This window comes from Argentina silus (assembly GCF_951799395.1).
Source record: "Argentina silus genome assembly, chromosome: X".
NCBI lineage: Eukaryota > Metazoa > Chordata > Actinopteri > Argentiniformes > Argentinidae > Argentina > Argentina silus.
The window spans coordinates 16,924,778-16,952,414 of NC_139653.1; the positions used below are offsets into that span (position 1 = coordinate 16,924,778).

The 27,637-nt window shown below is 43.5% G+C and overlaps 1 protein-coding gene across 3 annotated transcripts in view; it reads right to left on the reverse strand.

Annotated features, from left to right (window-relative positions):
- LOC310823414 (stAR-related lipid transfer protein 13-like) overlaps window positions 1–26,720 on the reverse strand; it is a 70,802-nt gene extending 44,082 nt beyond the window's left edge. Inside the window, exons 1-5 of one of the 3 annotated variants that reach the window (XM_083696264.1) lie at window positions 26,482–26,720; window positions 23,522–24,722; window positions 19,627–19,767; window positions 17,970–18,122; window positions 3,057–3,087 (exon numbers count right to left, since the gene is read on the reverse strand). In XM_083696264.1, the coding sequence (XP_083552390.1) occupies window positions 3,057–3,087; window positions 17,970–18,122; window positions 19,627–19,767; window positions 23,522–24,538 (1,342 nt within the window). In that variant the 5' untranslated portion in view covers window positions 24,539–24,722; window positions 26,482–26,720. The remainder of the gene's footprint in view (window positions 1–3,056; window positions 3,088–17,969; window positions 18,123–19,626; window positions 19,768–23,521; window positions 24,723–26,481) is intronic. The other 2 variants (XM_083696265.1, XM_083696266.1) reach the window with 2 other exon arrangements.
- Window positions 26,721–27,637: the final 917 nt, after the last annotated feature.

Below are 27,637 nucleotides of genomic sequence, written 5' to 3' on the forward strand. Positions count from 1 at the left end.
GCGGCTAACATCACAGCGATGGCCCACTCCTGTAGATTCTTCCTCTACAACATTCAAAGCATACGCCCAGACCTCATGAGAGAAGCAGCGCAACTCCTGGTCGAAGCACTTGTCATCTCCTACCTAGACTACTGCAACTCAGTTCTGGCCAGGCTCCCTGCCTCCGCCATCAGACCTCTGTAGCTCATTCAGAATGCTGCAGCTGGTCTGGTGTTCAATCTCCCCAAATTGTCCCATGTCACCCCTCTCCTCTACACCCTTCATTGGCTCCCAGTAGCAGCTCACATCAGATTCAAGACCCTGGGTCTCACATACAGAGCTGTAAGGGGAACAGCCCCTCCGTATCTGCAAATGATGGTCAGTTCCCAACCCCCAGCCCGATCACTCCATTCTTCCACCCCCTACATTACCAGTATGGTGACTGTTGTATAGTTGATTCACTTACACAAATATACTTATTGCATGTCACTTTGGATCACCAGACAAGATAACCAGCATCTGGTGGGGTCAATGGGTCACTCATGTTAAGTATTTGGTTGACAATCCTTTGCATGCAATAATTGCAGAAAGTCTGAGACCCCTTCAGAATACAACAGATACATCATCAATTAAGACAGGTTAGTGGCAGCTATACACGTTCTAGTGGCAGCTATACACGCTCGAACAATAACACCCCCTCCACCATGTTTCACAGATGGTATGCTGTAAATCTTGGGCAGATCATATAACATTATTTTTTATATTTTTGGCATTTAGCAGACGCCTTTATCCAAAGCGATTTACAACCAGTACATTTGTCTAAGTAAGTGAATCATCTATCCATCAGTCATCATAAGAAAAAGTTATCTATGCTAGGACCAGGGGCCATTGGCAGTCACAATGCTAGAAGAAGGAAGAATTACTTTTGTTTACTTAATTTATTTACAGTAGAGAAACTGTACAGGGGGGTAATGGGGATGAAGAGGTCTTTAGGAGGGACAGTTAAGATGTAGCCAGAGGAGATGGGTCTTCAATCTACGATGGAAGATAGGTAGTGACTCTGCAGTCCTGACATCAGTGGGAAGCTCATTCCACCAGTGGGGTGCCAGGACAGTGAAAAGCTGTGACCGAGTAGCACGACTGCTGCATCCACATAGAGGTGGCGAAGCCAGGTGGCCAGCCGAGGTGGAAGTGATTGGGCAGGGGTTTGGGGGCTGACCATTGCTTGCAAGTAGGGAGGGGCTGTTCCCTTTGCCGCCCGATAGGCGGGCACCAGGGTCTTGAATCAGATGCGAGCTGCTACCGGTAGCCAGTGAAGGGTGCGAAGGAGGGGGGTGACATGGGAGAATCTGGAGAGATTGAACACCAGATGGGCGGCAGCATACTGGATGAGCTGCAGAGGTCTGATTGCAGAGGCGGGGAGCCCGGCCAAGGATGTGTTGCAATAGTCAAGGCGATAGATCACAAGTGTCTGGACCAAGAGTTGTGCTGCTTCTCTGGTGAGGAATGGACGTATTATTCATCTTATCTGTCCACAAGACCATTTTCTCGACCTCTGCAAACCTTTTAGGTACTTTTTAGGAAACTGTAACCTGATCATCCTTTTTGAGGATAACTAGTGGTTTGCACCTTACAGTGAAGCCTCTGTAGTTCGGCTGGTGATGTATTGTGCAGATGGTAGTCTCTGACACATTCACGCCTACTTCCTGGAGAGTGTTCCTGATCATTTTTTTTCTTAATGTTGAGCATTCTTCGGTCATTCACTGTAGAAGTCTTCCTTGGCCTACCAGCCTGTTTGCGATTGCTGAGCTCACCAGTGCTTTTTTTCTTTTGAATGATATTCCAAAATGTTGATTTTGGCAATATGTACACAGATACCCTCAAATAAAAGCTAATAATCTCCACTTTAACCTCATAGTAATTGTTCAATTTAAATTCCGAAGCCAAAAAAATAACAAATGCTTCACTGTCCCATTACTTATGCAGAGCACTGCAGTCATTATCAGGATATTCAACTATTATCATAGGTAGATGTATTAGCAGTTATCAATCATAGAGCAGATCATAAATCATGCACATTGAGACTAAGATCACCTAATGCATGAAAGTGTGGTGGAATGTTTCCAGACCATAATGTACATTTGTGCAGTACCACCATGCACACCAGAGGTCATATGAGAGTGCAACCTGAGCCAAAAATGGCATCCCCCAAATCCTGCAGCTGCCCTGAGGGCCACATCATGCCGTGCCAAATATTTCCCTTCAGCAAAACAGTAACAATGATCTGGCATGCTTCCTAATTTTAACTGTGTCCCGCCGAAGCCACCAATATAAATAGGTCTTTAAAATAGGAGTCTCTGTGCTTGGACATTCTTTAGACAGTGGTGGAGCCCAGAGACACCTGTTCCCATCCCTCACACTCACATTGTCTCAGGCCAGAGCAATGCCACCCTGCAAATCAGAGCACTGACACAGGCTCACTTTACAGGTTGTCCTTAGAATGCTATCCCGGACACCAGAGCAGCACTGCAGGCTAAAATACAGACCTTTGGCTAATCATGTAATTCTTAGATTTATGATCATCTAATTGTGGACCAAGACTCAAAGGGCATTCTTAGAGAGGAAGCTTTGAGGTTGTCTTTCATGAGTATGGCACATAAAGGCACTGTGTGTCTATAGTTTTAACCATGTTAATAGCAAACAATGAGCTCTTTCACATTTACTAAGAGTGTCTGACAGTAATGTCCAGAGTACTACCATCTAACATCTTTAAATATTGTCATGAGCATAATTCTGTCATGTCTAAGTGGTAATATATTTTATACTGTACAGAACCACTGAACATTCTTACAGCAGCAATAGTGTCTGCTGAAAATGATGATGAGCCTGTAGTAATCAAAAACCTATGTGTGTTGCTGAAACAGTAGGGGGCCATACAAACCAAAATGACCTCAGAGTTAGACCAGAGTGCTGGGGTTTATTTCTACAGTATGAAGCCATAATGATTTTATCCCTTCTCTGACAGTTTCAGTCCAGATTTACACATAGCTTAGTGAAATACATAAAATATATATTACCTGCTCCTGTATTGGTCATCCTACTGGATATCTACAAGACAAAAGAAACAGATATATCAAAAAGTAGATCAACATCGGTGTGAAAACAAAAAGTGACCTATTACCACCTATTCGGTTCTTGGCATTTGAATAAAAGTCTCAGACATGCATTTATGTTTTCAGCAAGTGTATTGTATTTGTGTAAAAAAAAAAAAAAAAGCAACTGGTGTCATTAGGTGGTGGGTACATTTCAGAAAAAAAACAACCATGAACAAATTTGAATAATCCACCACTCCTTGAGTAACAGGATTAAAGGACTGGTCTAACTGGCACAGGTACCGAAAGATGTAGATCTGCTTATAACCAAACACACATCCAAACAGGTAGCCAGCCACTCACCTAGGGGGAGGAGCATGCCCTACTTCTTTCATCCAGGAATCAGGGATGTTCCTCTCCACTCATCATGGATGAAAATCATCCCCTGTTGTCAGAATTTATGACTAAATCTCTAAAGAGCCCTGAGCAGAGGTGAGATGATTTAAGTGGCCCTTGAAAGTGATGCTTATTTCAAATCAGAGCCATGTTTAACATTCCTTAACTAATCCCCAGAGGTCTTGCTTTCACTTCTGCTCTCCCCTTCTATGTGTGCCCATCTACATTAACAACTCAGGCATGGCCTAAAATGGCCCGGTCCTCACCTCCCAGCCAATGTCTCAATGAAACATCTGGAATTACACATTTTTTCATCAGGACCCTCAACAATCAGGTAAGGTATCATTGGGTGACATTTTAATCTGATTAAAGGCTTCCATTATATTCTTTGTGGGAACCAGTTAATAATTATCAATCAAAGAACAAAATCTGAGAAAGTCTAAAACATTCATAGTATGGTAAACATCACTATAGAGAACCTGTATTGAGACTAGAGAAGAATATGCAGGCCGCCCCCCCCTCTCTCACACACTGACTTTATGCTGATTTACAGCCTTGTTTGTTTGCCCTGTCTTCCCATTTCTCCAAAAAAAGGAGCAAAACAGCACATCACCCACATCCCTCTGTCCTCACCCTAGCTGTTTCCTACATATCCCCTGTCAACAATAGTATGTTTAGAGAAATTGCTGTAGGTTGGTTGGTTAAAATCCCCCATAAGACCTCCTATATCATTTAGCAAAATATACATCACCTAATGCTTTTGCAATAAATATGGAGGAGAATGAATAGAGAAGTCACATTTGAGTGCAACTAAACATAAACAGCTGTTAACTTTGATATAAAATCAAACCCACATCAAAACCTTAATCAACATGTTTGTAAGACAGGTTGGCTGCAGGCTGCATGTTTTGTTAAGGTTGCTCTTAAGCAGTGTTGTCATGGCAGTAGAAGAACTCTCAGTATCAGCGAGGGCTTGATGACTGAGCTATATGGCTGCTGCATTGCTTTGATACCAAGGACAACTGAAAGCCTTGACAAAAGAGACACGTTTGGCAATTGTTTGAACATAATTTTTGTATAACACTCATTCTGACATTACAAACACAAACTTGCAGAAACACCAGAGAAAATATGTCAATACCAAATGAAATACCAACAAAATGTATACTTAGTAAATATCATATTGAATTTACAGTACATTACATGCATGTATTGCATATATAACATATTATAATATATTCTGAGAAGAACAGGATACAAGAGTATTCCTGCGTATTGACTGTGAGATTTAGCACATCAGGGTAGAATTTGATTACATATCCAGCCATCTCAGTCATAGGGTTTTAAAAGTGAGATACATGCAGATATTGTCTCTTGATACACTTAACTCTTACATGTAATTTCATACTGCAGCGCTTTCCTGAGGGAAATATGGCTGTCTAAACTGACACAACTGTAAATATGACAGATCTAGCAGGCGACTCCGGTAAGACCAGAGGTGGAGGTTTGTGCATTTATGTGAACAAGACGTGGTGCACGGACACTACCATCACCAAGAGTCACTGCTCAGCTAACCTGGAGTTTCTCATGGTTAAGTGTGGACCTTTCTATCTGCCCAGAGAGTTCACGTCCACTGTTATCACGGCAGCCTATATCCCCCCGGATGCTAATGCTAAGATTGCTATGAAAGAACTGCATGCTGCCATTAGCAAACAACAGACTCTGCATCCCGAGGCAGCCTTCATTGTCGCGGGTGACTTCAATCACTCCAACTTAAAGACTGTACTGCCCAAATTCCACCGAAATGTCTCATGCCCCACCAGAGGAGACAGGACATTGGACCAAGTATACACCAGCATGGCTGATGCGTACAAAGCCGTTCCCCTCCCCCACCTAGGTCAATCAGACCACCTCTCATTGTTCCTACTGCCCAAGTACTCAGCACTCATCAAACGAGTGAAACCTACAGTGAGGACAGTCAAGGTCTGGCCAGAGGGAGCTGACTCAGCGCTCCAGCAGCGTTTTGGAAACACTGACTGGGGTGTGTTTGCCACTCAGGCCACCCATGACTCCCACACGGACATTGATTCATATGCCTCATCTGTTTTGGACTACATCAATTCCAACATCAGCAGTGTCACCACACTCAAGCGGATCACCACTTTCCCTAATCAGAAGCCATGAATGAACAGAGAGGTCCGACTCCTGCTGAAGGCACGCGACATTGCCTTCAGATCAGGGGATGCTCGGGCCTATAGCTCATCCAGGGCTAATCTGCAGAGGGGCATCAAAAAGGCCAAGCACAACCACAAGCTGAGGATAGAGGATCACTTCAGAAACAACTCTGAACCCGACGCATGTGGCAGGGCATCCAGGCCATCAGACTACAAACCAACTAACACCTCACCCCTCTCCGTTGACACCTCCCTCCCTGATGAGCTGAACCACTTCTACGGCCGCTTTGACAGGGACAACAAGGAGGTGGCCATCAAGGCTGTGCTCCCTGCGGATCACCAGCCCCTCACTCTATCTCCCACCGACGTGTGTGCGGCACTGAGCAGGACTAACGCACGCAAGGCTGCTGGTCCTGATGGGATCCCCGGACGCGTCCTCAGGGCCTGCGCTGTGCAGCTGACTAAGGTTTGGACTGACATATTCAACCTGTCCCTAGCCCAAGCAGCTGTCCCCGCGTGCTTCAAAACCACCTCCATCGTGCCGGTGCCAAAACACTCCACTGCAACGAGCTTAAATGACTTCCGACCAGTGGCACTCACGCCAATCATCATGAAGTGCTTCGAGAGGCTGGTCTTAGCTCAACTCAAGACCTGCCTACCACCCACACTGGACCCCTTTCAATTCGCCTACCGGCAGAACAGGAGTACAGAGGATGCCATTTCAACGGCACTTCACTCCGCCCTGTCCCACCTCGACAAGACTAACTCTTATGTGAGAATGCTGTTCATTGACTTCAGTTCAGCATTCAACACCATCATCCCCTCCAAACTGATCTCTAAACTCAGGCAACTGGGCATCAACTCCTCCCTCTGCAACTGGATTCTGGACTTCCTAACCAACAGGCCGCAGTCTGTTAGGCTTCACAACCACACCTCCTCAACCCTCACCCTGAACACCGGCGTTCCACAAGGCTGTGTGCTGAGCCCCCTCCTTTACTCCCTCTTCACCTACGACTGCACACCTGTACATGGCTCAAACACCATTGTTAAGTTTGCAGACGACACAACGGTGATCGGTCTCATCAGCAACAACGATGAGTCGGCCTACAGGGAGGAGGTCCAGCACCTAACAGTGTGGTGCAACGACAATAACCTGGCTCTCAACACCAAGAAGACCAAAGAACTCATTGTGGACTTCAGGAAGTCTAAAGCTGGCGCACACACCCCCATCCTCATCAACGGGACTGAGGTGGAGCGAGTCACCAGCTTCAAGTTTCTGGGTGTCCACATCTCTGAGGACCTCTCCTGGACCCTCAACACCTCCACCCTGATAAAGAAGGCTCACCAGCGTCTCTTCTTCCTGAGGAGACTAAAGAAGGTCCATCTGTCTCCTCAGATCCTGGTGAACTTCTACCGCTGCACCATCGAGAGTATCCTTACCAACTGTGTCACAGTATGGTATGGCAACTGCTCGGCATTGGACCGGAAAGCACTGCAGAGGGTGGTGAAAACTGCCCAACGCATCACCGGTTCCTCACTCCCCTCCATCGAGGCTGTCCAGGGCAAATGATGCCTGCGTAAGGCACGCAGCATCGTCAAGGACATTTCTCACCCCAACCATAGACTTTTCACCCCACTCCCCTCCGGGAGGCGCTCCAGGTCTCTCCGCACCCGAACCAGTAGGTTCAGAGGCAGCTTCTTCCCTGCGGCTGTCACCCTACTGAACTTGAACACTGCACCGACCTGACAACCTACCAACCCCTGCAACCCCCACCCCCCCACCCGGACAATTGCACTATTACTCCCCTCCCCTGCTCTTACTCAATACCACTGCTCTTCTGTACATACCTGTCCATACTGTTCATACTGTTCATAATGCACATAATGCACATATCCTTATATTTTCTTTAATACTACTGCACATACTGTACATACCTGTTTATACTGTTTATACGGCATTCCATATTTATATTTATTCTGCTATCTACCTCATGTACTGTTAATACATATATACTGCTAGACTGCATTACCCATACAGCTCATATGCTGCTACACTGTTCATACTGTAACTTATTTATTCTGCTATAATGCTACTGCTACTCATATACTGCTATACTGCACTGCTTATATTATACTGCACTACTTACTGATCATATATTGCACTACCTGTAAATACTGTTCATTGCACTTTCTGCTATTTTGCACTTCTGGTTAGACGCTAACTGCATTTCGTTGTCTCTGTACTTGTACTCTGCACAATGACAATAAAGTTGAATCTAATCTAATCTAATCTAATACATAAATTAGCACTTAAAAAGTGGATAACTAGCCCCAATGGAGCCTAGGCTTTTTTTGACATGGCTTCAAAACATTGCACTCCCTTGACAACCCAGAAAGAGTACTCCATCCAAGCAGATTTTCTATACTACACCACTTCTAACAAAGAGAGAGGTGTGAGAAAATAAAGGACAGTAACAACTTCTGTGTTTAAGGAATCTTTTACCTGTATATCAGGCAGTAGAGCAAGTCCATGCTCTGGGTCCAGCCGTGTGGTCTAAGCCAAAAACTGAGTTTTCCATCAGCTCCTGTAGTGTTTTACCCTTTGATCTATCACCCAGTCTGAAGCAGTATACAAAGCATTTACATCTTCATGTCATACCAACTTGTATGTTAATTGGTTTGATAGTTCTTGTCACACTTAACTTGATCACTCACCATCACTAGTGAAAACCAGTGCCAAATGGTTGGCCTGATTAGCCTGTTTCCCAACAGTCTAAATCTTACAGATGGCAACACATCCCCACTTTCATCAGTCTATGTCAACAATCCTGAAAATGAGAATCCTCAACACAAACAGCCACTTGTCAACTAAACACTGATTGAACATATAAACACTATATGTCTATAAACACGTAACCTACCTGCCTTTCTATCTGCGCTGCACAGAGAGACAAACCAGCTACCATATTTTGTTGCAGTAACACACTCCACCTCTCTAAGCAGAATGTAATAGCTTGTTTTAGCAGAGCCATACAGTATATGTTTAGCAGAGCCATACAGTATATGTGTATGTGTATACTATCTATTGCTCTGGTTTTAAGAAGTTGTACAAGGGTCAAACACAACATTGAGGTAATTACTGTACGGAAGCTTCAGCATGTATTTCTTACGTCCCAAGTGAACAGCTATGACATTTGCACAGGACTTGGGCATTTCTCAACTCACCCCCTGCAATGTATTTATACCCCTAAACCTATGGAGCAATGTCTTATGTCTGAAACCCCCCACCACAAATAATTGATTGTGTTTTATTTGGCATGCATGACTAACCTGAATCATATTTGTGCACAAAAGCTAAGAAACCCAAATATATATCTGATATTATATAAGCAGACTTAAGCGTGAAGGCATTTCAGCCAATGGCAGGATGCATGTGCCCCTCCACACCTATTCATCTTCTGTAGTAGCGCCTAAGACCTGCAATTTCTATCCATGGGAGAATAGCCTGTTTCACTTTCAGTGTAAAAGGATTTTTTTTTGTTGAAAAAGACCTCTTGGCATCAGTTTTCATAGTGACCCAAAAGCTGCAGGCACATCCAGATGTGGTCCCAGGAGCAATGCCTCACCCATCTCCCCCCTTTATTAAAACCCCTTAGCAGGAAAACACGCCTCTATATTTAGCATGTCTTGAATGTTTAATAACTAATGGAAATACATTCCATCATGTCAGAGGAGGGTAGAAGTTATCCATCACGTTTGCTTTGTTGTCCCCATTGTAAAAACATGTACGCTGTGGGTGCTTTGACAGGGCAATCACAGGAGATCCTTCCATCCAGCCGCTGTGGTGAGCAGCTGAGTAGGTGGTATCTTTTTGAAGTCTCAACTCAGAGGGCATACATTAAATGCATTGGAGCAGATGCAGTGGTTCAGTCATGTTCAGACAGAACAGAACCCAGCAACATTTGTACTACTGCTGCTGCAGCAGTACATTCCAGAGCACATACAAATACCTAACATTCACGTATGCAGTAAAGACTTGGGGAGAGCTGGTGGAGGTGGAACCTGTGCGTAACTAAGAGATTCTTGAATAAACTGGGCTAAGTAGCACTTTGAATATACTTTTTGAGACAATTGAGATCCTGTAGTCGTGCTTGTGCTTAGATAGCCTGGGGTAGAGATGAGATCTATACTGTGTCTAGGCAGAACATAAAGTCTTCAGGCAGAATGCCAGCCTCCATCTCAGCCTGAGGTGTGGTAACAGAAAAATGCATGGTCTTACTCTGTGGCACTTTCATGTGCCACAGAGTAATGTCCTCCTCAAGGGAAGGGTCCTCATCGAGGGAAGGGTTCCATGAGTAGGCACAGATTCATCTCCATCTATGAAGTAATTGTGAAATTAAACATAAGGCTATACAACCTGAGAGAGACATAAGGGACATGGTAGTTTTGAGACACAGGGAAGGTTCAAAGGGGGCATGCATCACAAAGTGGTGTCAAATGCTTACACAAAACATTTCTCTCACTCTTTCCATCCAATCATATGACAGGCTGCTTTAGCAGCTATTAGCCAATAGCCATGCTACTTGGACAGCTTATTCTTAGCCCCCATGACAGCAGCTCAGACTCCATCACATTCTTGCTCGCTGCTGCTACAAGTTTCACACCAACTCCAAAGCTCTTATGTAAGAGCTATGGTGGAGTGTGAGGGAACCACAGCCAGGGGAGAAGGGAGAGCCCGCTCTGCCCGCAGTGTGGAAGCGTCACTGACCTCTTCACCCATCTGTATTTTGACACTTTGCAGGGGCACACCTTGCCAAGTGCACAAACTTCAGCTTAACCTTTCTGGAGGCAGAACAAATCCCAGCCTCATGAGCTGTACTGGGCCCAGTAATCTATCATCATCCCACTGAGCCGCTTACCCTTTTCTCTTTTCCCAACCACCTGTTGGGTGGGGAGGGCCACACTCTAGACCCACCACACAGAACAGCCCAGCCTGATTCTCATTTTATATCATGTCCACCAATGGTATAAAGGTTTTGTTTATAATAGATAAATAGATAAATGTTGCTTTTCCACATGTTACCGGGTCCCACTCCAGACTCCTTTTTTGGGGGCCAGGCACTGGTGTTTTTTTTGGTGCATCACCCAGGGTGAGTCTGAGGGCTTTGGGAGAGCAAGGAGGAACAAACCATCGACGTCATCAGAAATGCCCTTCCTGGTGAGTTTCACCCTCAAACCAGCATGACTACTAACTGAAACAATAAATCTGTCAATAACTTTCTAATTTTTTTCCAGCAAATTTCTTAGTAACATGACTTTGAAACTACCAAAGGAGTTGTGGCATTTATTTAGTTTTGAAATGTACACGAAAATTAGTACAGATTGTTGAGCCAGCCAGATGAGCCAGTCACATTTCCTATTAAATGAAACGGGTGTTTGTCAGTCAAGATATCTCACTTTGAATGTCCTAATCAGTCCTGATGTTCCAAATTGCCCATTTGAGTCAATTCTTACAACTCCCAAGATTCCCCTATCCCTCCCACACATGGTCCTTCTGTTGAACAGTGCAAGAGCTAGTGCCTGCTGCTCTCTGGGAATCACTGGCGTAGTAGAGCAGGGTGGAGTGCAAAAACTCTTGTCTGACGTATTTTAACGCGGTACAGTATGCCATGATACAGCTGCACGCAAAATGATGATAGTTCGAGGCAGTATGCATTATGAATTGACCAGAAATACACATGAAAATGGATTTCAGGTAAACTTCTCCTTTAATAGTGCATATAAATGCTTGTAATTGTGACTCCAAACCAAAGTTATTAACGATTTTTATTGTGTTTTCATGCTTTTGTAACATAACAAGTAGCAGTCCCATAGACTAGCCTAGCCAGACAATGAAAGGGGACAGTACTCATTGCACACCTACCCCCAATCCCCGCCCATCCCAAAAAAGTCCCAAAAATCTCCCCGAGGTCCCAGGTCAGGATAGGACCTTGGGGCCATGGACCTGGGCTTTTTGGGGACTTTGGGATTGTTCTCGGAGAAACACAAAAGTCTGAGGCTTTAGGCTAAGCACCAGTACCAAAAGTGACAGTGAAAAAGTACCATAATACTGCAGTGCTCTTGAAAATTGCAGTGTGTCAGTACAAATCCTAAAGTGAAATTTGCAATTGCTAATAATGTGACTCTCACATTCTAGCAGGAAGGGGTGGTCTCTAATTCCTGGAGTCACCCTGAGGCTTGTAGGGCAGTGATCCTAGGCTTATCATTAACCCTCTGGGTCAATGAAAAAGAGCCCAGCTCTTTCTAAATGGTATCAAAGCAGACTTCTTGGCTGAGCAACGATGGTGCATGTCTGCCAAACACAACGATGGTGCATGTCTACCAAACACAACGATGGTGCATGTCTGCCAAACACAACGATGGTGCATGACCTGCTGCTTGCCACTCAATAAGATGTGTAGTCTGGTGAAATGTACTGTAATCATTCTATTATCCTCCAATCCAATTAGCCTTTCAACTGTCTCCTACTGATCCTGCCAAAAGCCCACCTAGCACCACCTTGCTGCTGCTAAACACAGACTAAACAAACACATCTGGCCCAGTTATTAAGTTGGACAGAAACACAGATTTCTCACAATTATCTCAAACTTAAAAGACTGATGTTGTTCATTCAATGTACGTTACAACTGGGTGAAGAGGACACACTGGGACATGGGGAATGGCTCATTATGAAAATAGCTACAGGAGTGAGACAAGTATCCATGCACCTTAGATAACCTTAGAGGCACCTTGAATGTCTTAAGTCATCTTGTGATCAAACAAAATTAAGGTCAATGGGCTACATGATCCCCTACCTTGGCCCTCACCCATATGTTAAAACCCACACATTTCATCTACAAATCTGCTGGTGGAACAGATTGGATTCCTGTAATTGAAATAGGTTCACCATGTTGCCCAGTCTACATTGTTGCATAGACATTGTAACTCTGGCTTAATGGCTTGGGACCTGACCCAAAATACTGTAGCTAAATCACTCAGCTGTCCATTTCCTTCAAATTCACTGAACAGTGAGATTTATCCACTTTGTCCAGCTGAACACTTCATAATCTTTGTTTGAGAATGCCTAGGCTGGCAGTAAGCCTAATACAAACCTCAAATATTTACCAAGGTAGCAGCATGCTGGAGCTGCCAGACAGAAGGTTACCTCTACATCTCAACTCCGGACTAGCCAAAGACACATTCCTACCTTCTCTTTGAGAAGAGACTGGCCTGCTTTATAACCTAGCCCAGGTATCTAGATTTTATGTTTTATCTGAGAAAAAGAAAACGAATCAAATGATTGTGTTTAAAGGCACAATATTCTTAAAGAATGGCTTACAATTGCCAAGTGAGCTTAGTACAACTGTATTACTGTATCATAACCCAAAATGAAAGGTTGTTTTACTGCATTTTTAGTAAACAATACATTTTTAAACAAACAACGTATAACTGGTAAGACTATCATTTAAATATCACAGCTCTCTCTATGAATTTGAGAGTGCTCACATTTCCCAGCCCTATATCTCAACTTTATACCAAAACAAGAGGCAGGCTTGCCATTAAGCTAAAAAAAACAAATAAAGGAATAAGAAAAAAACAAATAAATTGAATGCATGTTACAGTTCTCTATATAGCAGGGGTTCCCAAAGTGGCGCCGAGGGGGGGTCGCGAGATGATTTTCAGAATCCTCTTGATGTGACCCCTGAGGTGATAACGACAGATTAACGACAGTATCATTTGCAGGTGACAGGTCACTTTACAGCGCCACAGTAAACATCACAGACGTCACACACACACGTCAGTGTGCACCAGTAGATTTCTTCTGATCAGCCTAGGATATTATTTTTCTAAATGAAACGTTGGTTAATACCGACCAAAGACAAGGCAGAGCGGCCAGCGGAGAAGGCAGCAGAGGAGAGCGGAGAACCGCCGTCAGAAAGGTCATCGACTTCTGGCGCGGGAGGAGGAGGAGGAGACCACCGTAAGGGGGTCCATAAGCAGTCGGACCAGCCTTCCTCCAAGTGTCGCAAGTATCGAGAGGAATATATCCAGTATGGATTCACATGCGTCGTTATCAATGAAGTACAACATCCCCAAAGTGTAGTGTGCACTGAGGTGCTTGCACATGAGCTTAAAGCCCGTAAAAATGCTCAGACACTTGAAAACTAAGCACCCCTCTCTTGCCGCTAAACCAGCAGATTTTTTTCCGCCGAAAGGAGAGAGAATTGCAAGGCCAAAAGAAAGTCATGACTAACCAAACAACAATCCCTACTAAAGCTCAAAAGGCATCATATGAGGTGGTATATTTAATTGCACAGGCAAAAAAGCCACACACAATCAGGGAAACCCTAATAAAACCTGCTGCTATCGCTATGAGTCGGACAATGCATGGGGATAAACAGGCGCGGGAGCTAGAAGCAGTGCTGCTGTCTGACGGGACCATATCCCGGCGCATCACGGACATGGCCCAGGACATAAAGTGTCAGCTGATTGACAGTGAAGAAAGGGAAATATTCTTTGCAGTTAGATGAATCCACACATGTATCAAACTCTGCCCAGCTGCTTGTTTTCGTCAGATACAGTTTTGATGGAAAACTTAACGAGGACATGCTGTTTTGCACCCCGCTGGAGGCAAAGTGCACAGGCGAGGACATTTTCACAAAACTTGACAACAAACTAAAAGAAGAGGGACTGTCTTGGGATGAGTGCATCGGTGTGAGTACAGACGGTGCTGCAGCAATGCTGGGGGAAAAGAAAGGACTAAAAGCAAGAGTCTTACAAGTGGCGCCCCACGTAAACTTTACGCACTGTATTATCCACAGAGAAAATAAGTATAAAAATTGTCAACTACATAAAATCACGTCCACTCAACACCAGGCTGTTCGCCACTCTGCAACGAACTGGGATCGGAGCATCAGGGCCTGCTGTTCCACACAGAAGTCAGGTGGCTTTCGCGGGGAAATGTTCTCAGCCGCCTGTATGAACTGCGGGACAAGGTGAAAACACAAGCATCATGTCGCTGAATGATAAAATCCGCGCATTCAAGAGGAAAGTGGATCGCTGGACTGCGCGAGTTGAAATGGGTAGGATTGATATGTTTCCTGAGCTGGAGGAATTCATGGAGGAAAATGATCCGAGTGTTAACACTGTGAAGAAGTCTATCACTACCCACCTTCAAGCCCTCCTGGAACACTTTAACAAGTTTTTCCCCGAGGAAACAGCTCCGGAAAAATATGACTGGATAAGATTACCATTCACTGTAACTACCGCAAGTCATCTGTCATCCGACATGGAGGACGCACTGGTTGAATTGTCAAGTGACCGCACCTAAAAGACAGCTTTTAATTCAAAGACGCTTGCTGAGTTCTGGAATTCAGTCGAGAGAGAATATCCACAGCTATCCAAGGCCGCGATGGACGTACTGACGCAGTTTGGCTCTACATACCTGTGCGAAAAGACTTTCTCGTCACTGACATATATTAAAAATAAATACAGATCGCGTCTAAACGTGGAGGATGATCTCCGAGTGGCCGTCTCCAAAATTAAACCCAGAATGGTCTTGCTGTGCTCCACGCATAGTGCCCATCTATCTCATTAGGTGAGATTAACGCTGAAACATAGTAATTCCCAAAATGTAAATTTGCACCGCAACAATGTTCACATGTTTACTCAGTGCTACAGTTTATAGCTATTACTTTGACTGAGATATTCTTCTGCTAACATGGAAATAAAAGTATTGTGTCAAAATTAACCCTCCTATTATGTTCAAATAAAGTTACAACTTTGATGTTTCGGGTCAATTTGACCCGAGCAATGTAAACATGCAGAAAATGATTTTAACTGAAAGTCTTAACCAAGTTTCTATCTCAGCAACTTTAGGCCTTCCTACTGACCATCTTTATAGCCCAGTAAATAATACATGACTGCCCCCAACCTCCCCTTATACATCAAGTATTGATTGTATATGACTATTACGAAATATGCAAATCACTGTACTATCTCATTCATTGACCTAAAATGAAAAACAAATTATGTTTTGATGTTTGCAGGGCTTTATGTTGATATTAAATGCTCATTAAAGAGTTCAAATGCAGATTGTATGTCTTGTATATGACTGCTAGCATATCTGGTGGGGCCTGGAACCATTTTGATGACATTAGCTGCAGTCAGTCTACCCTGTCTTGTAACTGGGGATCCAGACCATAGGAGCTTTCCATTTTTGGATGTCATGTTAGTTCTTGGTGGTTGAGATATGACAAGGGGGTTTATTTGTGTTTGAGAAACTACAGGAGGGTCAGAATGTCCTATCTCACTGGCTTCATTCTCATCAGAGGAGGATGCTGCATAATCAGGGTCCTCCTCAACATTATCCTCTGTCTCAGACACATCCTCATCTATATCACTTCCATCCTGAAAGATCTGTGACAGAACCTCAGTTGCAGCAAATCTTTTCCTCTGTCTGGTGGTCATTTTCAAAATGTTTAGTTGAGGCACAAATGCAAAGAGAAATGGTTTAGAGGGCTGTGTGTGCAGCCCTGTGTGTGCAGCCCTTATTATAAGGTTGTCCCCATGTTGCATGAATTATCAAACTTCTCGCGGGAACTATGTTTGCCCCATCCTATATACTGCGAGAATTATCAGTGTTGTTGTGGGAACAATGTTTGCCCCACCCCACATACTGCGAGAATTATCAGAGTTCCCGCGGTTATATGTTTGCCCCACCCCCCATGCTGCGAGAATGATCAGAGTTGTTATGAGAACTGTCATAGTTGTTATGAGTCCTGTCAGATTTCTCGCGGGAAATTTGTCTTCCCTCTCTCATTACTTCTTGAATGATCAGAGATCTCGTGGGAACTGTTTTCTCCTCACAGACACACACACACACACACACACACGGATGGACACGCACACAGACAGACACACACACACACACACACACACACAAGGAAGGACACACACACAGACACACACACACACACACACACACACACAAATGAACGTGTAGGTGCCCTCAGTATCATCCAACACAACAAAAACGAGATAGAAATCAGGGTTTTATAGAACAATAGTGCTAGGGGTCAAAATGACCCTAACACGACCGATGCGTACAAAATGTGTACAGGACATGTTTTTATTTTTTTTTGGTTAATTTCATGTTTGCCTTGTTTACAACATAAAGTTAGGAAAAGTCATAAAAAATCTAGCTGAAAAAAGTATGTTAACCATGTTTTTAGAGACAGTAAACATTGAATTGGGTCAAATTGACCCCTAACATAATAGGAGGGTTAAGTTTGCACATGACAGCAACAATGTTCACTCATAGGTTACATGGAGATTACTTTGACTGACTATTCTGCTTTTATCTTATAGTAAATTGTTATATGTAAAATCATATCAAGGTTGTCAGGCTGTTCTGTTCTTTTGTGTTGTCGTTATGCCCGTGTTTGGATAGCCTATTAGTGCGTGCGTCCTGTGCGCACGTTTTCTTATGTTTCAGTCACCTCCGGGGATAGTGGGGGTCGCCAGTCTCTGGCACCGTTATTTTGGGGGTCGCGGGCTGAAAAGTTTGGGAACCCCTGCTATATAGGGACAAATCAGTATGGATGGTTTCCACTTTTACCAATAGCTTTCTCGGTTGCTGTCATTCTGAGTTCATTAATGACATTTCCCAGTGAGAGGAATCTTGTTTGAATTAATGGAGAGAAAATCTATTTAAATTACTTTCTGTGATGCAGGAAACTAGTTTAAACCAGGTCATGGCAGTCAACCAAAAACCTAAGCCAGAAGAAACTTGCTTTAAGGATGTGCCTCCAGTATTGAGCTTGTACTGCAAAGAACTGAGGGGTTCACAGCACAATGGGAAATATGTGGGTTAAATGAGCAATCTGGGATTCAAACAACAGATCAGTCACTCCGACATTTCTTATGGTAATCACCTTAGGGATGGGGCTGGAGAAATGTAGCCACTTTTGAATTCATAGATGGAGCTAGGAATGCAAGGACTGACCATACAAAAGATCAAAATTATATTTTTAACCATGTTATGTACAGTGTGTGTTTACAATTACATTGTTTACAAACAATGGAGTAAATCATGCTAAAATGTTGGGCTCTGATGGGGTAAGACAGTCCCAAAAAGGCAAAAGATTGATATACCAATCCCAGATTGCCCCTTTAAATTAGGCTGCATATCTGTAGCATGATTTTCTCTACAACAGGATTTCACAAAGACCCTGGCAGAAAATGAAGAGGAGTAAGAGATGAGCAAGGAAGTTTCAGAGTTGCTTACCACTGTTTTTTTGGTTCTTGCTCTTGTTCCGACAAATGTACTACGAGGAAATGAGGACCTGTCTTGGATTGGGCATTCTTCCCCGGCTGGTCCTCGAAGTGTTTTGTTGTTGTTAAGGGATTGGTTTACTGCGGTCCTCGAAACAGCACCACACTGTAACAACAGCAGAACAACAATCAACAGTGGATCGGTCTCTGTCTGCCAGAGGAGGATGGGCTCTGTAGGGTGGCCAGGGGAAAAGAAAACAAGAGGCTGAGGTTAACGGCTGGAGAAGCAAAATCTTCACTTTCAATTCAGTTCAACAGAAAAAGACAAGGACGTCTGTAAATTGGATCATCTTTTGAGAGGACAAAGAGTATGACCTTGTCAAATACCCCAGTAAAGATGTCTTGTCTCCTCTGACCGCCTGTCATTAGTTAAAGTCAGTTATAGTGAATGCCTGGAATGGCTGGGCTGATGCCTGCGAGGCATGTGCCACTCTCCTAACCATTCCTAATAGACGAAATCATACATCTCCACACAACACCCCCTCTGTGTGGTACACACATGTGGACTCGAAAAGGCCACTTTTGTTCTCCCCTTCTAACTCTGGTGGGGTATTTCATGATGCAAGCCGCCATCAGAGGAGCCTTTTTTTTAGGAACATAGTAACATGGTCCCAGTGGCAACCACTGCACACAATGGCCATCTGTCTCTGCCACGCCATCTCGACTAGACTCGACCCCGGCACAGCAGACTACAGCATCACATCTAAGAGCCATCAGACACATCATAAAATGGATGCCATGTGTCTCTGTGCAGCGGCCAGAGCTGCAGTATCAAAGACACACTGACAAAGCCCACAGTGTCACACACAGCTTTCACCATATCACAACATGTATCACAGTTATCCTTATACCTCATGACAGATCAACCATATCCTTCCCAGACATATTGTAGGCTTCCTGGTTTTGCCTTCTCTCTCAGAGTCCAGGGGCTTAGGTGACATTATGTGTAATGTACAGTACATTATGTACCCCCATGGCTTAACCTCCTGTTGAACACCTGTTGTATAAGGATCTCAATAATCCAATAGGATTTTTCACAAAGCACAGAAAATTGATTAAAAAAAGGAAAAAGCATGACAAAGTATGTACCACGGGCTGAATAGGAATGCATATATTGTCCAAATACATTCCCAGAGCACATGCTGGTACTTCAATTAATATGAATTGACAGACAGGTATTATATCTTTTCTTATATTTATATGGAATATGCAGTTACCATCACTGAATCTCAAGAATGCATGACAGCAATGAATTACATCTTTGTGCCATACATTTATACAAATGTGATGCCCCATGTTATGTCAGGGAGATGAAAAGGTGAATATGGAATCATAAAACAACCCTTTTTTGTTGAAAACAAATCAACATGAGGTAAACCAAACTGTCACATTCTCTATGGTAACCTTTAAAGGTTAGCATCAGGGGTGCAGCAGCTGTTATGTCAGAGAACATCTCCCTTTAAGGGAGATCAAGAGCATAATTAAATTCAACATCTGCTTTATATTCCATCTATTGAAAACCATTTATATGACTGCATTTCATAATTTTATGCATGTCACATCATCACAAGAGAGGTCAATCCAGTCTGTTTGTGAGAGCTGTCACTAACCTTTTTACGGGAGGTGCAGGGCGTGTTGGAGGGGGAGGAGCTAGTGCTCAGGGCCTCCTCAATGTCAAGGTTGAGCTGGTCCAGTTTCCTCATCAGCTGGGTCATAGACTCAGACCAGGGGGACTGGATCTGAGGAGAGTCCTGCAGACATACAGGGTAGCAGTCAGAAACCTGCTGTGACTCAATATTTAGTAAAGGGAAGGAAAGTATCACCGTTATCAGAATATAACAATAAGGCTCTGCTAAAATAGAGCAGCTAAATATTACTGGACTGGAAATAAATAAGGTAATCATTCAAAACAATCAATGTTTTGACTGTCAGCTAACACCTCTGAGGGTTGGAGTGGGTGAAGAGCATCAGATTATTAATAAACACTGCCCTCAATTCATTCATGAGCTCATTGGCTTAATAGAAAAAGCTTTTGTATTTGTAGATGTCAGACAGCAAAACAGCAATAAACACCAGTGTCAGATGGAAATGTGATAACTTTACCTGCTGGCACAGCAAAAAGAGTGGAGCAACACAAAAAGAGTGGACTCTAGGCATGTGTGCCATTGGAATTCTCTGGCCCTTGCTTTCACTACTGCCCAGACCCTTTGTGAATATAAATAGACCGTCCACACACAGACGTGAACTGTGTTTGAGGATCCTGACGTTCAAGCTGGAGCAGGAAGTGCCTCAGTCAAAACATACATTAACATTGTTGCCCCGTTAATGTGAGCAGGGGGTAGGGGAGTGTGTGTGTGTGTGTATGTGTGTGTGTGTGTGTGTGCGTGCGTGCGTGCGTGCGTGCGTGCGCGTGTGCGTGTGTCCATTTTGTTTGTGTAAATGATTTTTTCATTGTTTCACTGAGACCCTTATTGCACAATAGTACATGATACCAAAAAGCTATTCATTCATTTCCTGGGATTAACACTGAAAATGTATTTTGGACCTGTTTGTGACTATCGGAGCCCCTGGCCCCATGCACTTTCTTCACACTGCATCAAAGCTCTCTCATCAAACACAAACACATCCCACTGAAGGGTGTTACCACTAAAAGAGGCACATTTGTGCCGATGGGTAAGCCACCAGGCTCCTTGGGATGGGTGTGATCCCTATCTGCAGGGCTCCTAGAGTCTCCTGGAATGTGGAAATGCTGAGACCCTGAACCAATTAGTCTCCAGATATGAACGCTCTCCTTTTCTAGAGAGGGGGTTAAATCAAAATTACTTTATAATGATCTGATCCATTGTGATTCCAGTGTAATAGGAATGTTTGAGACAAATCAATGTCATTGGGTGGTGATCAGTCCCATCTGCACTCTAGTAGTCTAGTCATGAGGAATGAGTGAAGCCGCAGTAACAGACAGCAGACGGCCCACTGCCTCCGTCGACCACCCAGGGTCAGATGATTGACCTTGCGCTAGGGGAAAGTCTCCTCAATCCCAAAGGAATGACCTAAATCTGAGCAATCCCCTCCTGACCTTAAAGGGAGTGAGGGCTTGGGGGGCTCTGTGACCTGGGGTCACAGAGAGAGAAGAAAGAGCTGCCCCTCTTAGCGCTTCAGTGCCACTCTGTCTTCTTCTAATGGTACTGACCAGAAAGCCGCTTTGACAACAGATCTCTGTGTTTATAGAGCACTTGCCATGTCTGGTGAAAACATTGCTGTGAGGAAAATGTGTTATCTTACAACTTTCAACTTTAAAACTCTTCTTTTGCTACTTGTCAATATGTTCTTGATTTTGTACAAGTTAAACAAATTCAGGATACAGTAGTTTTCTGACATGAGGGACTTAAGCAGATTATTAGGGGAAGAGGAATATCTAATTGCTGCTCTAGGCACTTTTCATCCCCAATTAACCCCCTAAAACAAAGAAAAAAACAAACAGAGAGATACATGCCCTATGTAAGTCTTTCAGAGTCTGTGCTCAAGTTCAAGCCAAATCTGGAACATATTCACACTATCTCTTTTCAATTACATCCAAACAAAGTACTGGTTCGGAATGTGGCCACTCTTGCACAGAATGAGTGGAATTCCAGAGAAGGCTTGAAGCTAAGTGAGACAGTACCCCTGATTCATTTAATTCCTTACTCTGGCCCCATCAATTGTGAGAAACACTCACGCCATGGCAACTGGGTTGGTATGAGTCAATCCTCAAAATAAATGCAATAATGTTATCTTCAGGGGGAAACAAAATGTGAGAGGACTATAACTTTATCAGTGTAAATTGGCGACATTGTAAACCACAACACTTCCTCTTTGACATGGAAATTAGGAGTTAAGTGGCTGAGCTCTGGGCTCCGTGCCTGTTCCATGCCACCCACAGAGAGAGTGCCAGGGATCACCATGGAGGTATAAGAATGTAGCAGGCTGTCATGTGAAAGTGCAAGGCAATGACTACCTGGTTATTTCACTGAATAATTAAATCAACTGTGAGTCACGTGTGAAAAAACACCAGCTGAATCCATATAAATAATATCAAAGAAAGGTGTATATTCCTTTACAGTAAAATATATAAACAAACATACCATAACCAAATAATGCACTAAGGAAGAGAGGATCCCTGAAAAGGAGAAGCCAGGTTCACTGTGGGTTAGTGTAGCAATGGTGCCCTCATATGGTTAGTATTAAGAGTTGCAATTACAAAGGAAAGTCTCAAAAACAAATATGACAGACCCTGACCCTCAATAGTAATATACTCTGAATACAGACTTCTGTTAAAGGGCTCTGGACAGAAATATTTTACAAACCAAATTAAGCACCATCTTAAATGTCAAACCCTGATAAAGTAAGGCAAGTGTGCAATCCAAAATCAACCCAATCATTCCCCTTGGATAATGATGCCCATTACATTCAGGCTTGCTTAGAGCCTTGGCATTGAGAGAGTAGGAGTTTGCCAAAGTGTACATAACAGGCCAGAGTGTGATCACACAAGATAGTGCTGTTGCCCTATCAGTAGTGTTGACCGTCTGCCCCTACTGTTTAGAACCAGTTCCCTGGATTCCCAGCATTCCTCCGCCCTCTTCCCAAACAACCTATTCAAAGCATTGTGTCACTCTGCCTGTAAAGACAGCATATGCAATCAACAGAGACAGTTCAAGTCTTCCCCACCCCCTCTCCTCTAGTTTTACTGTATGCTGTTATCTACAGATGGCTTAATAAAGAATGAGAGCTATGTGCCATTAGATAACGCTCCTTCTGACTGCAACAGACACCATGGCTAAGGCACACTAACTATTCATAATTGTCCAGATGAGACTTTTAGAGGGCAGTACACATGGGAGGATACAACCAAGGTCAGGGTAGAGGTTTGAAAGAAAAGTCACAAATTTGCTTTGACTTGTTAAAGAAAATGGAGCTGTAGGTAATGGAAGGCTAAGTTTGAGTTAATAGTCCCTACCACAAATTCTGTCAAAACACTGTTGCCTGCTGAGGGAGTGGAGAGAAAGCAGACTGCTGTTTGAATTCCTGTAGGGCCTGTGTTTTACTCATAAAAGTGTTGGGAAAAAGCTAGATCAATTTACTCCTACACACTCTTAACAACTATGTTATATTTGAAAACACAATAACAACAAACTGTGATGAGTTGGCAACTGAAAGCATTGTATGTACTTTGCTTATATTGAGCCAAAGAGTATTACTGAAGTTAAATAATGCAAGACATCTGGCCGGTAGACAGAAAGTACACTGCCTAAGGTAAGAGCACTGACATTTCCTTTTCTTAGAAGGGCTGTATTATTTGTTCATGTTAAACCAACAGAAATATTATTCTGCTTTCACACAGTACCTAAACAATGACATTATCTCCAAATGTCATCATTCAAAGACTTATATAGTATAGATGTGTAGATTGTAGGCACAATCCATCTACTGTTGTGTCTGTAAAATTTGTCTCTAACAAGGGCAATTTACCTCTCTGCTGCTGGTCTCTGCCTCTGCCTCATAGCCACAGTTGTTGGAGGAGTGGGTGTTGGCTGAAGGCTCTGCTTGGGGACTCATGGATCCTTTCCTCTTTAATTTGTTTCTGCCTGTGCTTCTTCGTCGCCGACTGAGGAGGAACTCATTGCATTGAGGCAGCTCTGGGAATACATCGTCATCCTCTGAAGACTCCTGTCCATCGGAGCTCTCATTGATGAAAACATTCTGGTCTGTGCTGGAGTGACAGGTATAATCCGAGAAGGTGATGGAGCTGAGCTTGTGCTTAACAATGTGGGGCAGATCCCAGAACCCAAGCCCCGCCACAGAAGCCTCAGAGAGGGACAGGGTGGGATCCACACTGACAACCACAGAGGGAATTGGCCAGGGGTCCTGGGTGTGGACCAAAGGGGTAGAAATATTGCCATTCTCCATGGGCCCTTCTGAAAGGACCTCAGAATGGCCCACTGCCTCTGTCTGTCCAGTTAACACACATTCCAGGTGTATGTTCACATCATGACCAGAATGGTTCATTTCCTGGGCTGCCTCTACAGATATTTCAATAGAAGCGCTGTCCTGAACCACCATATCTTCATATATCACAGCAGCAGAGAGAGAGGGGTCATGGCAGTGGTCTTCAGTTGAATACAGCAATTCTGACATCATACCCATCTCACTGAGGGAACTCAGTGGACAGTGGGTCTGCATTGGCTCCAGAGGGGGGGCTTCAGGAGTTATATCTGGACAGGACCTCTCTGAGGATGCTGGTACTGGACATTCAATGTTGTGATTGTCACTGTCAGTATCCCTATCCTCATCTGGCTCCAAAACATCATGGCTAAGGGATTCAGGTAGGCAAACACCATCCCGGTTCTCAAGGGAACTGTCAGTTGGGGAGGACCCTATTACAGGACCCCCTGAGGAAGACTTGTGTGTTGAAAAGGTCACACTGGGTGGTACTGACATTGCCAGAGACTGATGTTCCTGCAAAGTCACCATTAGTGTTGTTTCCATTTTTTGCTTTACAGTCTGTCACAAGTCATAATATCATATATCCACAGGCACTTGTGTTTGATGTAAGGGTTAGCCATCTTGGTCTAAAATTGAGCCCCTAGACAGCAACAGCAACAGCAACAGCAAGAGCAACAGCAAGAGCAACAGCAACAGCAACTTTTAAATGCACAACACAGTAGATTACCTGAAATAAACAAAGAGATGACAGTATTAGCTCCAAGTAAAAATCACAAACTGCAAATGAACAACACAAATAATGGATTCAGGTACCATACTTTTGTGAGTGCCTCTTTTATAGAGTTGCATACTAGAGATACCAGCTGTAAATTACTTAAACTGAACCTAAGCCACCAAATTTGGCACAGTGGAGCAGAGCAGATTGAGGTATGTGCTATCCAGAGAGGAGTTAGCTGTGAAATTGAACATCTGGCTCAGACCAGGCTGTTCAAGTCTGGATCTGTTTTAGACGTGATCGCAGTGACATCACTGCACAGAGGAATCTGACTGCTCTTCCCCAGTGGGTGATTTACTATTCACTACACCATTCATCAGAGCAGAAATGTCCCCAACCTACTGTGGTAAAGATCCCATTCACCCCATCATTAACCCCCTGGTTATAAACACATTTGACTGCCTCTGTATCTGAACTACACACAGAAAAACAAAAGACAATCCATTACCACACCACTGCAAAGGATCATCATTTGTCTAGGTACAAAGGCTGGGATTGCTCAATCAGATATTTTCAAACAAGCGGGTAACAAAGTAATTATACCAAAACTTGTCACTGATAATCAATTGCAAGGAACTATGCACCATGCTTTAGGGCACTTGCCATTTGTCTGGAGTGTTTGATAAACAGAACATGTGAAGCCATATTTTAAATTATATGGTATAATCAGTGTGTAGCAGATTCCTTAGCTACACATTGCAAAGCATCCTCTTCCCATGTCCCTGACTCTGGATATTAACCTTATCACAACAGACACACATACACACCCACATACACACCCACACACCCACACATACACACACACACACACACAATGCATCAGGGAAAAAGGAAAAACACACACCTGGTCTTGCAAGAACATGAGGCTTTTAACCTTCACAACCAGATAAAGCAAAACCTTCAGAGTCATACATGGACAAAGCCTCATGCTAAAAATAATGTGTTGAAGTAAAAAGGCTCCCTCCACTTGAATGAAATCTTAAGTACCATATGACATGACACATTTCTGCCATTATGTATATGATTTAATTGGAAGGAATGTGGGAATGATGTGGGGTACACACAGTACAGTACCACCCCCCCCCCCCTCCCCCAAATCTGAGCCATAGATCAAGATGGTTCATAGTTCAGTGGTTTTGCATGATGGAAATTCAACTATGGTCACAGCAAGTATCCTCCAAGAGAGAAGACTCAGCAGGCCAACAACAGGGTCAAATAAAGCCAGTGTACAGGAGATTGCATCTCTTTCCAAGAAGCCCCTCTTAAAACCTCTGTGAAGAGAGACCTCATTATTCTCAAATGAATACAGGGTAGATTCAAATTCAAGAGAAAGAGGAAGTCACAGAATGAAAATCATTTCCACGTGAATGCATGGTTTACGTGTGTCTTTGAAACAGATCCCATAACTGAGAAATTGTGGAGACTAAATGTCCCTTATTTTTGAGGAAAATAAAAAACATTTCCCAGTATTGTATTGATCATCAATACACTCTGAATTCAAAGTTGGGTGAGACTAAACTAAATTACAAATCAGTGCAAGATAAAAGCATGCCATTTAAATTAAACATAACTTGCGAGTTATCACTCGCACTGTTCATATTCAGACTGCAGAACACCTGTAGTAACGTAAAAAAAAGTCAGAGACCTTGAAATCTGGAGCAAAACAGTTTCAAAGGCTGATAAAAGCAGACAACACAGGCAACCGTCTTACCTGTTATGCGGAGAATGGTCCTGTGTGTTGTCCAAACACTTTCTATGAGGTCATGGCAAAATACTGGTAATGAAAGAGACTGGTTCTTGTTAGACAAGAGATAGAGGGTTGTTCTGAATCTGACAGGGGTATAGCTAGCATAGTTTTTCCTGTAATCATTTCAAGCAACTCGTTCAATGTAGGGGAACTCTGTCATCACAACTACTCCACAATCCCCAGGGGCTAGCGGAGGCTTTAACTTGCAGTGACTAAGCCATTCAGAATATGCGTAAGGACAAGGAGTGTGTGTATTTGTGTGGGAGATGGAAAGGGGGAGGAGAGAAGTGATAGGGGGAATGCAAGGGAGTGTGTGTGTGTGGGGGGGGGGGGGGGGAGAGAACAAGAACAAGGTAGCCTGTTGGTCCAGCCCTCAAAACATGCATGGCTGTGAAGCGAGGGTGACTTCACTGGCTGTATTGTCCAGTGCTGAGAGATGGATCAGAGCCATGGGTCAGCACTTGAAACACCAGGGTCAGCGCTGCTAGGGTCAACTGATGTGGCTGGGTGTGGCTGGGAGTTACTGAACACTTACTTATTTAGCTTGTACTGAGAGCTGTGTATTTTTCCTAAAGTCCTAAAATCAATGTGTAAATGAAATACATGCCAGAAAGAATAAGAGTAAACAGAAAAAAGTTGTGTGCAATTTAGTTACTGCATACGTCTGAAAGAGTCTGTATCACCCAGTCGGTATGCTACAGCATGGCAGTCAACCCAAAAATCATGGATTGATAGGACATTTCTAAGACACTGAAGCAAATTCTTACTGTGGAGTGGGGGCAGTTGTCATTGATATCCCGACAATACAGTATCTGGTTAAAGTGTAAAGAAAGAAAGATAGCCGTGATAACGATTTTCAAAGGATTATCAAGGGTCAAAGATATGCTATGTTGAAACCAAAAATGTCAAAAGAGAAATAATATGGTATGTGCAGTATTTTCCATTCTGGAGGTAGTTTGTTAATGAAACTGCTACGTATGTCAGTTGTAATTCTACTTCTGCCTGTCCATTAGCGAATGATAGACAGCAGTCATTATTGTCTGCTCTGTGTGACATTGAACTATCAGAGGAAAAAGTCTAAACCAAACTCCCCTTTGACTTAATAACTACAGTCCAAGCA